Below are 16,803 nucleotides of genomic sequence, written 5' to 3' on the forward strand. Positions count from 1 at the left end.
ATTTAGAAACAGAATGTTCCTTAATGCTTGTACTCTAACATATAGAACCTAAATACTCCTTTTTTTTCCCCCCAGATAGTGACATCCATAGGATTTCTTTTCACCACTCCTATTTACACCTCTCTTTTAGTTATTCAGTTTCCTCTTCCTCTTACACTTGAAACCTTTCCCTCTCAAAACCTGACTTGGGGCAATGTAATAAATTAGCAATGAATGTTCAGTTAAAGCAGAAGACTTCAGGGAGAGCACAAACAAGGTCTTCCACAAACACAAGCACCCAAGAACCTTCACAGCACATATTAGTAATAAAAAACTCACTTCAAAACAAAGTAGGAAATTATCAAATTATATAAAATGTATGCTGTTTCTATAGTTAGAAACAGAAAAGCACTGATATAAACATCTATAAAGCACAAAGATTGTGTTCCTCAATACTTCACATTTTCATTTATATAACATGTACAAGATAGCAGATTGAAATACAGCAAAAACCTACCTTGAAGATGGCAACATGCTTGTAGGCTTGAAGTTTGCCATAAACGGATTAGTCGATTCATAATCAAAACTCTCCTGATGAGCTTCCCCAAATGCACTCGGTGATTTCAAGTCACTAGAACTCTCTGATCCCCCATTGCTAAGTTTATCTGACCTCTTGCTATCTTTTTTTCCAGTCACTCTTTCAAAAAGACTAACTTTCTCTTTTTTCTCTTTTTTAATTTCTTTTCTGATGTCGACAGGTTTGGAAAACAGACTTATGTTTTGATCCCACGTTGCTGGGCTTTCTTCAAATGGATTCTTCTGTCTTGGCAGTGTAGCAAATTTTTGGGGTAATGAAGCACTCACATTAAATGGGTCATTTTGTGCTTCAAGTGCAGTTTCATCAACTGTGCTGTCAAGTTGGCTCATTTTAGAAGTATCAACACTTAATGTCCTTCTGTGTGGAGATTTTAGACTCCCTGCAAACAATCTGTCATTAGTATATTATCAATGAGACACTATATCACAGTTTATGACATGCAGAAAACCCATTTTAGCTTAGATCTAGAAGCTTTGCAATTGAGCCCTAGTTCAGAACATTGGTGATTAACTAAGCTGTTAAAAAAACCCAAACAGCTGTGGCCTTTTTTCATGTTTCAGAAATATTTATGGATAGGCACCACGGGAAATTTTTGTTTCCTGCATGAAAATGAAGTTCTACAGAGAAGACAGCTATGACTGGGTGCCATTCCAGAAAGAGACAATAGTATGTTGCTGCACAATAACTTTGAGCAATTCCATTCAAAGTATTTTCAGTTCTTTGTACAAATCAGGTTTAAAATTTGGTGATAGTTTTTGACTTTTTAATTAGACTTTTTAATTTCTCACAAGATGCCATTTTGCCTAGAGTCCCCTCTGGAATGCAACATACACTCAGATGAGGACATAACAAGAGAAAATGCTAAACTATCATACATCATGAGCAATGTAAGTTATTTCTTATGCCCAGAAACAGCAATTATGAGTTACCAGCAATTAAAGAAAGCATAAAAAATAGGCCAGCAATATTTCTTAACATTTTGGCCTTGTAAGTGCTTCATAAAATGAAGTAACAGATTCTGAATAGTCTAACAGCTGTGAGCTGTAATTGTAATGGTCATGAGTTTTACTTACCCCCTTCATCAACAGAACCAAAGGACTCCAGCTGACGCCTGAAAAGATGGGTGTAGCCAACAGAGCTGGATTTCATCTTCTCTGAGGAGACATGTGCTCCTGTCAGGTCTGACATGGAGTGAGCTGAGGACAGCCTCTGAGGTCCCAAGAGGAAAGGTTTTTTTGGTTTGGATTTCATTTGCACTTCCCCACTACACACCTCTAGATTTGCATCAGGGATGTGAGTGCTTGGGATGATTGCAGAGGATGTATCTGAAAACGTCCCATCATTTTTCCGACCCTTCATTTTGTCTTTTAGTTTAGCAAACGGGGATTTGGTTTTGTCCTTCATTGACAAATCAAACATACTTGCTGTCATGTTATTCCTCATAAACTGAATATTGACATTTATTTCTCCTCTGTCCTTAGTTCTCTTCCCTTGTCTGGATTCTAGGGGAAACCACCTTAAAGGAGAAAGAGAGAAAATTAATTTGTGTTTTCTGAAGGCTATCATTACACTCCTGTTAGTTGGTTAATGCATCTGGTTAGAACAATTTAAAGTATGAAAACCCAAATTCTATATGAAAATTTAACCATTCCTGCACTAAAAATCTTTGTTTATATTTCTTTTCAAAGGCAACTTCTTTGTTTATATTTGTTTCAAAACTAAATAACTAAGCAAGAGGAAGCTCTTTAGTGTTCACCTGTTTCAAAATCAAATTCAACTCTGGAAGCTGACCAAACATCAACAAAGTTAAGGGCTTCCATCTGCTTATGTACTTAATTATAAATACAGATATATTTTCTTTTTTATATAGTTTTCAAGTGTCCTTTATTTAGTAGTGATGTATATTAATGTATTCTATGTGGCAACTACTTGATCTAGTAACTTTTTCTCCTTGGATTTTGCTCAGGTTTACACACTAGTAAACATTTTCCCCCCTTTCCTTCCTTCTAAGCACTGGTTAAGATTTATGACAACTGCAGCAACGCTGGCTAAGAAATATCTAAGAGCCCTGAACAATCAGCTACCATTTCAACTCTGCAACTGCCTCCCCTCTGGATGCTGACAGTAACCCCACAGGCACAACTGAGCACGTAGGTGTATCCAACAGCATCCTCTCTTTTGCAGGTCACCAGCAGGATTCACTTCAGAAATATTTCCTTTGGAACCATGACATAAATCCCCACTCCTTGAAAAGAGATCAAAAGTGTGATCATCCGTTTCAAAAAGCCAAGTGTGCTTCTTTGCCAGGTCCAGCAAAAGCTTTATCATTATCCAAGTGTCTTATTCATTCCCTATTGTGCTCTACTGTCCCACGGAAGCATCTGCAGAATTATGGCTCAGTCTTCCCTCCACAGCTTCAACTAAATGAATGACCAACACACAATCCCTTTTCCACAACCATCACCAAGAGCCTTTCCCTATTTCAAAAGGTCACAAGGGCATATTTCAGATCCACCAGCTCCAAAGAAGTGCTCTAAACCCATTGACAGGAGAAATCCATGCACACAGACTCCCCAACAATGCCTTACCACCATTAACTTTTGAACTAGAGAGACTAAGAAATTAAATTGCCTATTAACACAGATACAAAATGGATTATACACTTATACATACATTATTCAATTCTGCAAAATATAGGAAAAAAGGTCAGGAAAGGAGAAAAATAGCCCTCAATTTATTTTCCAATTTTATAAATATATTTTAAGGGTGACAGGTGTAATCAAATTGTCAGGCAGATGTTGCATGTTTTGAGTTGAGAAAATACTTCCAAAAGTGACACACTAAACACTTAATAAAAGGATAAAGAATACTGCCTCTTTTTTTTTTTTTGATGTTGCTTTGTGATGTTCACAAAATTTTATATTTCATACTAAAACGAAATAATTAAGAAATATCAGACCTCCTCTATTCTCACAATGAACAACACAAATCCAGACCAGTAGACTCAGAAGCTCAAACCAGGTGAAGAATAATTAAATCTTTAGGAAAATTGGTTTTCTTCTGTTGTGAGGTAACTTCATTTATATATTTTAAGTGAAATACAAAACCTGGAATATGTGTCTGAAGAAGATGGATTGTTTTTCCTTTTAGTTAATAATGCTTCAATTCTTTGGTAACCGATTCCAGAAACACTTTAAGTCATATATAGAGTTGTTACAGAAAACGAAAACAGAACCAAAAGTCAATTGCCTTTGTGCTACATAATATTGCAAAAACTGGAAGATAAGATAGCCTACTTTCATTAAAGCTCTTCTCTAAATGAAAATATGTTCATATATTCCCTTAAAAAAAATACAAACAGTACCCAGCCATAATGAGCAAGCCTGGCTCAGACAGCTCCTGGGCAGATAAAAAACCCCAAAGAAAAACCATCCTGGACCTGAGGAAGTCCTGCCAGGGCTCCTCAGCCACACACTAAACATATACACCAGCACAAATAAGGCTCGTGAGTGGTTTAAGAAATGCAGGAGGGAGAAAGGACTTCACTTTGCGACATTCAAATTTAATAGCTCAGCCCACACTGTAACACAACATTCCCTTTCTCCTTCTCCTCAAAGGGTTCAAATATTAATACTCTCTCTCTGATAAAAATGGTGAATTTTCTGTTTCTCCTTCTGAATGATCAAAACCTTAAATTTATCCATGACACTTAACTTGTTTTAGAACAAATATAAGACATAAATTCTTAAGCTTTTGCTATGGGGAAGAACTTATTTTATTAAAAAAATTTATTCAACAATTTATTGGCATTCTTATCACCCATCAACAATGCTGTGTCATTACCAGCACTCACCTGCTAAGGGCAAATGCCATGAACTACTTTGACTTTTACCTCTTCTTAAAGAGAAGCCCACAGCTAATACCTTGCCTTCATAGGTTCTACATTTCTTTTCAAAGTCTGTTGTAAAGATCTTGACATTAAAAATAAGTTCAGGTGGGAAAACAAAGAAACTCTACTTTCCCTAGGAAGACAACAGGAGGTCCCGCTGGAACCAGGTTCAACACTGCTACTGATTCCAGCAGAATTTAATCATAAACTCTTTTACTCCAGCAAAATTCCTCTGGTCTTCAATGGAATTTCTATTTGAATAATGATGGCTGGATCAAATCTTTGTATGAAAGACAGATATTTAATTTTCATAGGCATTTCAAGGAGGTTTCTTTGTTACCTTGGAGAGTTTATCTTGTTTTACTTATAATGAAGGTTCCATATGCTTCAGTTCATAACGAGACAATATGAGAAGCAGACTCAAATCATGATTTTCTTCAAAATTCAAAGGCAACTAATTACTTTTTTAAACAGATGAGAACAAATGCAGGCAATGCATTTATGTGGAGCTGCACGTGAATGAGGAACTAAGACTATAAATGTTTCTTATTAGAATCTGTTTCGACAACACATGGGCGTGAGCAGCAAATAGAAAAAACAGCTCTATATAGGAGAGAAAAAAGAATCGGGAAATGAAGTCCGCTCTTTTCAGATAACAACATTTGGGTCCTAAAACACTAAATTCCACTATACTACTGCCAATTTAAAAAATTGAAATGTATTATAAAAGCCAATAAAACTTGCTATTTTGGTTTTGTTTACAGTACTTTTAGCCACAATAAATGCTCCATTTGTCAGACTGCCATAAGCTTATTCTATAGAAAGCCTGTACAAAGTAGGAAAATAGCCAATAATATACATGAACAAAACAGGGTGGCTTTTATGAGAGCAGATGCCCTTTTACTTAATAACCAAATATTACATCCAGTCTTGCAGACAGTCTTTATTTAAACAGACCTTGTACAAAGTCTGGCAAATTTTCCCAACTTCAAAGGAAGCCCTATTGCCTTTGGAATCACATTCATTCTTCTTGCTCTCACCTTCAAATGTTCTGTAGGGCAATGTCCTCCATACACCCTCTAATTTCAACTTTTTCCCGATGGCTTCCATCAGAACAACCCTTGCTTCTTTCTCATCTGTTTTTTCAGTGTGCTAATGGGTTTTGCCTGTCTTGCAGAGGTTTCTGTTAATTTTACTTTTAAGTATTCTATAAACTGCCCCTCTGCATGCTGACAATTTTCTTGAATGTGCAAAGAGAAGCTCAATGTGCAAGGCTAAATAGGAAAAATCCTGCTGACCAGGCAGCCCAGTAAAGCTAAACCCTTATGTGAAGAGCATGGCTACTTTCTACCCACTACAAGATTAGTTTATTTTGGCCACATCTATAACTAGGGGTACAAAAAGCAAGCTCTCCTAACTTGAACAGCCTTACCAGTAATGAACCCTCACCTTGGGGAAGACAGACAGGAAGGTGAAGGAGAAAACGGCAATAAGCTACTACAAATTAGCAAGTTAAAAAACCCTGGCCTGTCTATTTCATTTAAATAGCTAGTGCTCTACAGACTTTCAGCTGGTTTTTTCCTCCCATTTTCTGATTCTATTTGTCCTCCAAATCTGCCTCAGAATCTGACAGTTCCAAGTCTTATCCCTCTCCCTCTTTTGAAGAAGCATCACTCAGCCTGTTCTGCTCACCGTGTAACAGTGAGCTAGATGGGCTGACAGCATGGGTAAGAAAAAGCACTACCTAATTCCAATTACACTTTAATTACATATTTTGACAGCTTCCAAAAACACTGAGTAACTTATCTACCAATTTCAACAGGAATTAAGTGTTCCAGCTAGCACATTCATCCTGTGCATGACAGATGATCTCCCAACTCTGTCTTCTGGACAGTGCCAAAGATGAAAAGCATTGAAGGAATTTTCCCATCTTTCTGCTTCTCAGATACACCACTCTGCCTTCATTCTACCAGTAATTATCCGTTGAGCTGATCTAGTTTTGCTTTGCTGAAAAACCCAAAGAATTCTGCAAAATCTTTATTTCAATTCACAAATTACTGAAGAAATTTTGCAAAAAGCCACATAATCATCACAGCATCTGCCAAGGCTTCTAACCTTGATTTTACAGGCAAAAATCAGCACCGTGATCTGCTACACATTTAACGAGAATTTTCTATACAGGCAGATTCTTCCAAACCTACCCCTATAAAAGACCATCAGAATCTCAATGATAGAACATACCCATCAGCTCTCAGAGATGAAGCTGATGACTACTGTTAAGCTAGATACATTGAAGAAACTTGCTTCACAAAAGCCTACTAATATAAATGCCCACAGTTAATTGATAAAAACAAAAACATGCAAAGCCCAGAACTGTCTGACATTTTCATTTTAGCAGCGTATGCACTTTGAAAAATGCAGAAGTATGTTTTGTGATAAATCATTCTGATACCATACTGAGAGGCTGCCCCAAAAGTCAGCAAGTAGGAAAATTAAGAGGCAAGGGGTTGAGCACAGACTACATCGTGTATGAAGGCAAATTAAGAAGAAAAGAAATTATTTATTTAAATAAGTGATGACACTCACAAAGATGAATACTCTTACTTTCTGGAAGCCAACTGAAATGAGATATTGAAAGCAGTTTAAAATAAATACTACAGAGTGACACTGTAACACCACAAAACATATGGGAACTGACAGCTATCACAACACCCTCACTATGGGGTTTGCTAACATCAACTGGAATCAGTCATTAAAGTGGTCTTAGTTTACTTATTATTTTGGCTAAAGACTATGTGTGAATACTTCTGTGTTAGAAACAAACTAACTGAAGGTATGAGAATTAAGGCCAGTTGAGTTGAATATGTGTGCACAGAAAATGGAGAAGCATTTCAATACAGATGGCACTTAAGACACTGACTCAGAGTTATGACTTATTGAGAGGATGTGCATGGATTTGTTGTCAAAATGTAAATGCTGAGACTATTACTAAATAATGTGGAAACATCACTATAAGTCCATAAAGCTAAAGCTACCATCCTTCTCTTTTGTTCTTCACTACTCACATTCCTTTTTTTTTTTTTTTGTTTCCCATTTAATGAGTGGTACAACAAGACAACCTGTACGGAATCTCCAGACTGCTCTTTATTTCTATGTCTTTAACAAATGTCTATGTTACAACTTTTCCCACTTCTGACTTGAACGGAACAAGATTTTTCTCTTGCTTTAGCCACAATAAAGACATTTTCTGTTACATCCTGCCATTTTCACTATTACTGGAGCTCATCTCTCATTTTTCCTGTTTAAATTAAAGACTAAAAATTACTATATAATAGTGTGTTATGTTTTGTAAAAATATTAAAATGGTTCCCACTCATTAACAAGCACTGAGCCCATATATTATCTATTTACTAGTTGTTTGCTTGTTCATAATTCCAGATGTATTTGAAGCCTCCCTCTCGTTATGTTGCTACAGATGAGAGAGAGGACAGAGCAGAGGCAGTTAAAGAGGGAGTTTATATCCAAGACAAAAGCTGCAAAGAAAGAATTCACATTAATTTGGAAACAGTCACACCATTTGCATATCTTCCTGGAAGCTCAGCAGCACTAAAGTCAGTACCTACCACACAGGGGTACTGATCATGGTCAACCATGAGTTCTTTTCCTTTGCTTGCTGAAAAGCAGGTTTTGACCCTTTTTTTAATAATCAGTAGAAGCTGAGAAGTATCTTTAAAAATGGATAAGATTCCTTCACTGTATTATGCTCAAGCAAACATTTCTTTAACAACTGCTGCAATTTGTGTGTGTGTGTGTGGAGGGGAGTGATGTTGAGGTATTACAGACCCCAGGGAGAAGAGAAACTAAATCACAAATAAAAGATGCCTCCTTCACCATTTCCATAAGAAATAATAACTCTACATCACCTGCTTTCTCAAATTTATAGCATTCCAAACAAGTGTTACATCTTAAATCAGCCAAACATACAATAAAATGAGACGTCCAGGAAAGGACAATAACCAGAGTGGAATTAGAGAGTAACAAGGATGAAGCAAAAGCAGAGAAAATAAATAACACTGGGAAAGTTAAGAGTCATTGTAAAAAACAACTTAAAAATGTTTCAGTAAATTAAGACATGTCAGAAAATGAGTATTTTTTTTTATTTCATGGTAACTTAAAAATTTGTTTTGATGCTATGCAATCAGATTATGAGCAGCATTAAGGCAACTGTGAATTATAACTGAATTGAAATTACTACAAAAAAGCATATATGCTTTAAAACAATATGTTCATTGATCATAATTTACATTTCAAATGGAGAGTGAGTAGAAGAGGTATATTTGTTTTGCAAGAGCAGACGGAAACAATTGCCATGAACTTCTTAGCATGAATTAAAAAACCCACGCGATGTTATTGCAAAAATAAAAGCCATGTCAGAAATGCAACATTTGAAAACTTACACTAAATACACTTCCATTAAAGCATTTTTTCCAAAGCTTTTTGAAGTGTTAAAAATCCTCAGTAAAATCTTTCAGCATCTGGAGCCTAGTTTTCAGCTCTGGAAAAAGAGCAGAAGTAAGAAGTCCATGTCCATTTCCAACTACAGAAAGATGTCAGAGACAAATTTACAAACTTTCACAGTATGACGGGCATTTCTACACTAGGAAAAAAAGAAAATGAACTGGGATGCTGCAGATGCTTGGATGAGGTCTCTGGAAGAGATCTAGTGAGGGACCATCTGAGCTGCATCTGGATCTAACTGTTCCAGCAATTTTTACTTTTAAGAATTTGAAAAATCATCAGTTTCAGAAAGGAAAAGGGCATCGTATGATGCTGCATACAAAATTTTCCCTATCAAGTTATAGTAAAGAGCCTACATTGTTTCATTAAGTCTTGAGCCAGAGCAAGTTGCTTAGAACACAAGACAAATCCCATCATGAGGCCTCTGCCTGAAAACTTTACTGCAGGGAGTATTTATCTTAAGATGTGACAAGCAACAAAAAAAGCTCCACAGAAAAAAAAAAATTCCCTAACATAATGTTCCTGAGTTTGAAATGATTTTTGAAATTTATTTCTTCCAAATTATAAAACATTAAATTAAAAAAATATGTAAAAAGCCAAATGTCACACACCCCATGGTCTTCCTAGGGATTCAGAATCAGCTGGTAGCCTTCACTTCTCATACCTCCTTACTAAAAAAGCACTAGGGAATTGCTGACAGGGTTCAGCATTGTGCAGAATATTAAATATCTTTTTTGCAATACCCTGGTGACTCTTGAGTCTGTCTCTTACAGCACCATATGTACAGCTGTGTTGGAAAGAGGAAGCTATTAAATATATTAAAAAGTAGAAATATTACCAATAGACACTTCATCAAATAACTGGATCTCATTCATCCCCAAACAAAGCAAGAAATGTTAAGGTTACATCAACATAAGAAAATAACTCTGGATTTAATAACAGCACAAGCCTGTTGAACATATTTGAAAGTAAAAACATTGCTTAATAAAACAGATTAGTGTTTCTGAAACAATGAATATAGCTTTCAACCATCAGAATGCTTTGGTAACAAAGACATTGGACTTGGTTTTGAAAGGTGCTGGGTGTCTCAGTTCCCACACCACACTCACAGTTAGAAAGTCTTCAGGTCCAAATATATTACCCTTAGTTTACTGCCAACACAGGAATAGGAATATATTCTATCAAAAAGGATTTAATAAAGAGGGAGGGAAAAAAGAGCATTTTGTTTGAGATTGCATTCGTAAATCTATTCTTGAAAGTTTGCCTTCGTCCCACACACACGAACAAATATTGCATCCATGTCTCCAACGAAAGCTTAAAGGAGACAGCCACGACACACCCGCATGGCACGAGGGCACACAGCCACAAAAACTTCTCAAAAACATCTAAACTTAAGAACTCAGAGTTACTTTTTTTTTGAAAATGAGTTTTAGAAAGGACATTTTTGAGGTTTCCAAGCACCTAAAGACACCAAGGGGAAAACTGGACTTTCAGTGGCTCCTTCCTCGTAAGAATTTAAATCAGTATTAAGCGAGAACGCGCTGCCAAAAATCCCACTTGCCGCCCAGCGCACTTTTACACTTACATAAGACTTTTACAAGTACGGCTGCTCGGCCTTAGAAGCCTAACACCCATCAACTTTTAATAAGATTTGCAATCTTAAATGCTCAAGTAACTTCTGAAGAAAGGACTTAGGCTGTTTGTAAAACTTTCCCCATAGGCCCCCATCTCGTGCAGCAGAGCTCGCAGGCAGCGCGCGGCGTTCCCGGGAGCCGGGGGATTTCAGCGGTGCTCTGGGAGGAACTGCACCACAGCTACATAGCAGGAGTTCCTTTCTCACACTTCAGAGAAAGAAATGAGAAAATAAAAACACCTATGGAGCCCTGCTAAGCATAACTTTCTATAAAAATACTGCAGATCTGAATGTTTGTTTAACTATCACAAGGACTGTGTTACTTACCTCACTTAAAAATTTCTGGAATACTTTTGCAAGACTGACTCCAGTACTACTTTTGCTAAACCGGGTGCAGGGGCCTATGTTTATTCTTCAAGGGAAAAGAAATTTTGTTACTCACATTAATAATGGAATAATTTACATATTTTACTCCAGCTTCTGAACACATATTTCTATCTAGATTTAGTCTTACTTTTAGTAGTGTTCCTCCCTCATTCATTCACCTTGTTTTTCACCTTGTTGCTAGGTGTTGCAACTAAGGCAGTTGACTACTGACTTGCAAGATAATTACAGCTAATGAATCAAGAATTTTTAAGATCTATTTCTAAAGAGCAGTGAAACTTCTTGAAGCAAGTGTTAACAGAAATTAAGACCCTAAGGCTACAAGCATTACCATGTATTGCATCAAGATAACTGGTTTGTCCCTAAAAGGGTAAGAAATTAAAAAGCATAATACTCCAGGCAGCATACCCACAAGAGATTCCACAGAGACTTCTTCTTTCCTATCATATGGCTTGCGAACATACTGTTTTGCTAAAAGTTCAGTTTACAAAAACAAACACCAAGGCAAAGAGAGCTTGGACTTGTCTTTGGTGCTCTTCAACCTCAGCCACACATTTATGTGGACCAGGTTTTGAGGTGGTTTCTGCAGAACAGTTGTCTGACCAAGAAGCCCTGCCTGGTGTTAACCATATGGATTTCCATCTCCAGCTGCCAATGCTGCTGGAGGTCCAACCCTGGCACAGTCAGAGACAGACAAGCAACACCAGTCTTTTAGTGGCTTGGATGCAAAGTCCAGCACCTCACCACAGACCCACCATCACTATGGATACCAGACTTTAATTTTAACAGCTGAGATTTAGGCACAGGAGCCTTTGTATTCTTCTGAAGAGACACTAGAGGAGGAAAGACACCTGGGAAGGAACTTTTTAACCGCTGCAGACAGATCTGCTCACTTGGAGCTCTCCATGCTGTTCTGATTCAATTTCTGTGGGACAAGCACATCTACGCCAAACCCAGAGCATGGAGTCAAAGGCATGCCTGAAGTACTCTCATACCTACAGTCTGAGTTACACACACGGAGGATAAATTACACTGGTACCAAACACCTTTGGGCAACCATGTTTTGTCTAGGAATTATAACAACTTTACTCATTTAGTTGAAAAACTCAGAGAATTATATAAGTACAGTTCAACTTAATAAACTACTATGATGCCTTTAAAGAAAAAAAAAATCCTTTTTTTGCATTCCAGTGCCTGAACTTCCTGGCAAACACTATTTTATTTGACAAAAGCTTAAGTCATGTGATGGAAGCTCATGTCAAGTGATGGAAGCTATGACAAGAGCTGAATTCTCTCTTCAGTCTTCTCAGCAGCGGCCTCCTGCAAAGTGTAGCCTTTGGGATCATGGCCTAAGATTAATCAGGACCAGCAAAGCACTGTGCTCTTGTGGTAAACCTCCATTAAGTCACAGTTCATTGACCACTAAAACATAAATATAAAATATTTAAAGACGCGTGGTTGAAACGACTGAAGGAAAACAATTTTAAAGAGAACCACACCAGGTTTCAGGGCATCTGAATTTCACGCATGGTTCAAACTGAGGTAGGAAATGAATGGGGGCATGGTCCTGCGCAGAATAAAGAAAAATGCCTAGATAAACAGACTGTAATGAGTTCATGTGACACACAAGAGTTTGTCAGAAAAGTTAATGTTATTGACAATTCTTCCCTGTGCAGAATAAGCACTTTGATTACAGTAAACGTCTCTGGAAGAGGTCAGGCCACAATGATATAACTGTATAGGTTAAGAGATTTGAACACAAAATCAATGACAGGAATGTACTAATTTAATTTCAAAGTACGTACGTTGATAGTAAGGCTACTATCTCCCACCCTCCCCAAGTGCAACTCTCCAAGGAATACAAATTATAATTTAAAAAACCAACCATCACTTACTCTGTCTTCCGCCTTTGCTTGTCTTCAAATATATCATTGAGACTTATGGCTACCTGTCCCAAAAACCTGTCCAGCCCCACCAGCGACCTGTGCATGACAATCAGGTACAGGATGTATTTTTCTGGATTCTCCTGCATGAGTAGTCCAGGCAGCTCGAAGGAGGCCTCTTCTTTCCAGACGGGATCCAGCGTCTTCTCGGCCACCGAGGTGGAGTACTTCTCCTTGCCCAGCTGGATGATGGTGTAGGCATCGTTGCTGCCATTTTTACCTTTTGGCTTCAGACCTTTGGCTTGAAGGACCGTAACTTGCACGTGAGTTGGGAACCACTTTTGGGCTTGCTCCGCCAACATCATCTTTGAAGACCGCAGCAGCAGCAGCAGCAATAGCAAACGCAAAGTCCGTCAGCCCTCGAGGGACTGCGTAAGGGCACTTACGGCGGAGACACCTGTCAGGGGCACGGCCGCTCCTTCCCCTAGCGCTGCCGGCCGCGGGTGGCCCTCACCAGCCCGCGGGTCCCGCCCGTGCCCGGCAGCCGCGGCCGCGGCTCCATGGCCGGGGCCCGCAGGCCCGGGGGCAGCCGCGGCCCCGCCGCCCTCCCGCGCCCGGCGCGGCCCTGCCCGCCGCCGCTGCCGCCGGCCCGGCCCCGCGCCGCCCCCGGGGCATCCCCCGGGCAGCGCCGCTCCGCCGCGGGGCCCCGCAGGCCGGCGGCGGCCTCCCGCTGCCCGTCCCGGCTCGGTGCCGCCGCGGGGCTCGCTGCCGGCTCCGTCAGCCCGCCCGTCCCCGCCGCGGCCGCCTCAGCCTCTCGCCGCGCTGCCCCCCCGCCGCCGCCCGGCCTGACGGGCCGGCTCCGCCGCTTCCGCCTTCCCCATGCTGCGGGCGGCGGGCAGAGGGCAGAGGGCAGGGTTCGCTCCCTCCCTCGCTCCCCTCCGCCGCCGCTCCCCGGCCGCCCGGGCTGCGCTGCCCAGCGCCCCGAGCACCCGCGGGCAGCGCCGGAGAGGCCGCGGTGCCCCGGGCGTGACGGAGCGCCGGGCTCCCGGGGCCGCCTCCCGCCTGGGAGACCCGTCCCGGTAATTAATTCGTCGCTATTTTTGTTCCTAGATCGAGCAGAGAGCCCTGGAGAAGAGAGTGCTCGGCTGAAGGCGCCTGTTTTTGTTATTTTTGTTCAATATTAGCGGCTCGGGGGTGGCCACGGAGCCAGCCGGGAGTGGTGCTGCTCTGGAGCCCATCGTGCTGCCAAACCGCTTCGGGAACGTCTTTATTTTTTCAGCCCAGTCCATCCGCCCTGGCAAATCTGTTGCATTTAAATGAGAGAGTGAAAATTACAAAATATAAAAATATTAATAAAAATATTATACAAGATGTTTTGAGGACATGCTTATGGTACACACGGACACTCGCACACTGTGCACCTGTAATTGAAGTCACAGGTATTAACGTCGTTTCTATTAAAAAAAAAGGGAAAATAATAGAGCTACAAGTTGTATCCCATCCCTGCAAACCATAAAAAGCAGGAAAACCAGCAGCCAGGTCAGATAATATTTCACCCACCATCCCTCACTCATGAGTCCCTGGTCCATAGCTTACAAGTTAGTGAGCAAAGAAACCTTGGGAGACCTTCTCATATACTGAGACCTACAGGAAATTAAAAATTTAAAGCTGAAGACCATTAGGGAGAGTAAAGTATGAGGCTACTCAAAATACCTAATGCCAAACAAGTTATTGTCCGGGGTCCCAAAAAGGAGGGATCCCCAATCTACGCACAGTCATTAGCCTGAGCCCGGCTCATGTCATCTCTGTGCACAATTTTAATAAATACTTAATTGATGCTCAATTTTTGGCTGGCAATGACAGCTGTCTGCATGCTGTGATAGTTAACACAGAGCTGGCACTTCTTTCCTCTTCCACATTGTATTTGACTGGTCTTGATAAGGAAAATAGATGGTCCAGTTGGAAATGGTAACTTCAATATGTTTCCTGGAATCATATTTGGCCAAAAATGTGTAAATTTAGGATCATTTAGGATAGTCGTTTCTGAAAGCATTACAAGTGCTATGGTTGTCTGCTTTGCTTTGTGATGCTGAGATACTAATGGTCAATTAAGGCTGCAGGTCAACTCTTTGGGATAAATCACCATCCCCTCACCTGAAAACCCCTTCCCCTGCTCTGCATTCTTCCACATCCTCAGGTATCTTTCCCAGATGTTTCACAGTGAAGCTCCCAGAAGGAGCTGCTGTGCTTGGGGAAAGAGTATTTTGGGCTGGAAGAGCCAGAGGAGATTATGGTGCCAGTGTTCTGCAGGAGACAGGCCATGGGGGGAAGCCACGGGGTTCTTCTTGGAAACCAAAGATACTTATGTACATCAGAATATTTCTGAAATTAATTTTCCCACATACATATTCTGTTTTAGTAGAATAATCTTCATTGAACTAAGTAGAAACCAAGCATGATGAACTCATCAAATCAGAACAAGAAATTAATTTTAGGTAGGCAGAATGTATTTATTTAATAGAAATTTAAGTCAAACATCATGTCCTGCATGCTGCATCTTAGGAAAACTTTAATGAGTTTTTATAAGAGGCAGGTTTTGTGCTTTTTCCTTGCCTTTTATTGGTATTCTCTAATTTCTTGTTGTTGTCTCTTTCTAAACAGAAGCTGACTGGAATACATGGGCACACAGCTGAACAGGGGAGGGTGGAAGAACTTTTGTACTGCTGCAGACCACATATCAATGCAATACCCAATCTGCCTTTCCTGCTTTCAAAAATAAACAGATTATTAGTCCTCTACTCCTTATGTGCAATCTGGCATGTGAGAAGAGGAGTGTGGAACCTTTCCCCTTTCTCATGTTTCTCCTCTCTGCTCAGCTGGTGGAGCAGGCACTGGGGACATGCCCCCTCAACTCCTCCACCCCTGTGCTTGAAGAGAATCCTGCTCCAAGGTGCACCAGATATATTTTATTCCCTCTTACACGCCTCTAGGGTCAAGCTGAAAGCTGGCCTTTTGATTTTGTCCTCTTTGGAATAGGGTAATTGTCATCTTCTGGAATGTAGCGTGGGATATAAATGACAAAATATCTCAGAGAAATAATGATATCTCCAGCAACACAGTGTCCCCTGGCACTGTGTTAGAGCATTAATCCAGAAATTACTCAGATTTTCATTCACTGAGCCACCACGACTGCTCAGTGCCTGTACGCACTGTAGCTTTTGCTCATCACTGTCCATGACTTAGTGAATATTACATTAGTAAATCCATTTTATTTCCTATGCACCATTTTGGTTACAGGACTGTACCATTCCTTCAGTGCACCATAGATATCCACTGTTGTTCAGTAATAATAATCTTTTAAACTCACTGTCACTGCTGTATCATGTTTTCTGTCCAAATCCACTCCCTCTGAGGATGTCTCATAATCAATTTTCTAGTCCTTCATTTCTTTTAGAGGATTTTGAGCTCTAAACATTATATTTGGAGCTTGCAGTCAAATGTAGCTCCTTTGTATGCCACACTGTGATAAAAAGGATTTCTCCCTGTGGATGGTAGGTAGTTCCTGCAGTATTCTGTGCCCTGTCCCTTTTCCCTGTTCTGCCACCCCTGTGTAGTGTTGGAGAAGGCTGAGCAAAGCAAGCCCAGAATTCTTGCTGATGAAGAAAAAACCATGAAATCTGGAATATGTGGCCTCAGAAAAGTGTTTCTGCATTTCTAATTTGCAATAGCTGTCCTGTGTTCCTGGTGGCTCCTCCAACACCCCATCTCCTTGCAGATAGTGATGAGAGCAAGTTTAAAAAACAATTGTTAATCACAGAACAATGTGATATGTATGGTATATTTAATACAGACCCCTAAAGATCATGTGTGCCATCTATCTCCATCCTTCCAGTCATTTCTGACCCAGGAGGTAACACTG

General features: G+C 40.1%; 1 protein-coding gene across 1 annotated transcript in view; it reads right to left on the reverse strand.

Annotated features, from left to right (window-relative positions):
* The window catches only part of RAB11FIP2 (RAB11 family interacting protein 2), a 32,099-nt gene extending 18,641 nt beyond the window's left edge, over window positions 1-13,458 (reverse strand). The window contains exons 1-3 of the mRNA XM_077784715.1: window positions 12,897-13,458; window positions 1,651-2,093; window positions 497-956 (exon numbers count right to left, since the gene is read on the reverse strand). Of these exons, the coding sequence (XP_077640841.1) occupies window positions 497-956; window positions 1,651-2,093; window positions 12,897-13,249 (1,256 nt within the window). The 5' untranslated portion in view covers window positions 13,250-13,458. The remainder of the gene's footprint in view (window positions 1-496; window positions 957-1,650; window positions 2,094-12,896) is intronic.
* Between the last annotated feature and the right edge of the window lie 3,345 nt (window positions 13,459-16,803).

This window comes from Lonchura striata, chromosome 7 (genome assembly GCF_046129695.1).
Source record: "Lonchura striata isolate bLonStr1 chromosome 7, bLonStr1.mat, whole genome shotgun sequence".
In the NCBI taxonomy this organism is placed as follows: Eukaryota; Metazoa; Chordata; class Aves; order Passeriformes; family Estrildidae; genus Lonchura; species Lonchura striata.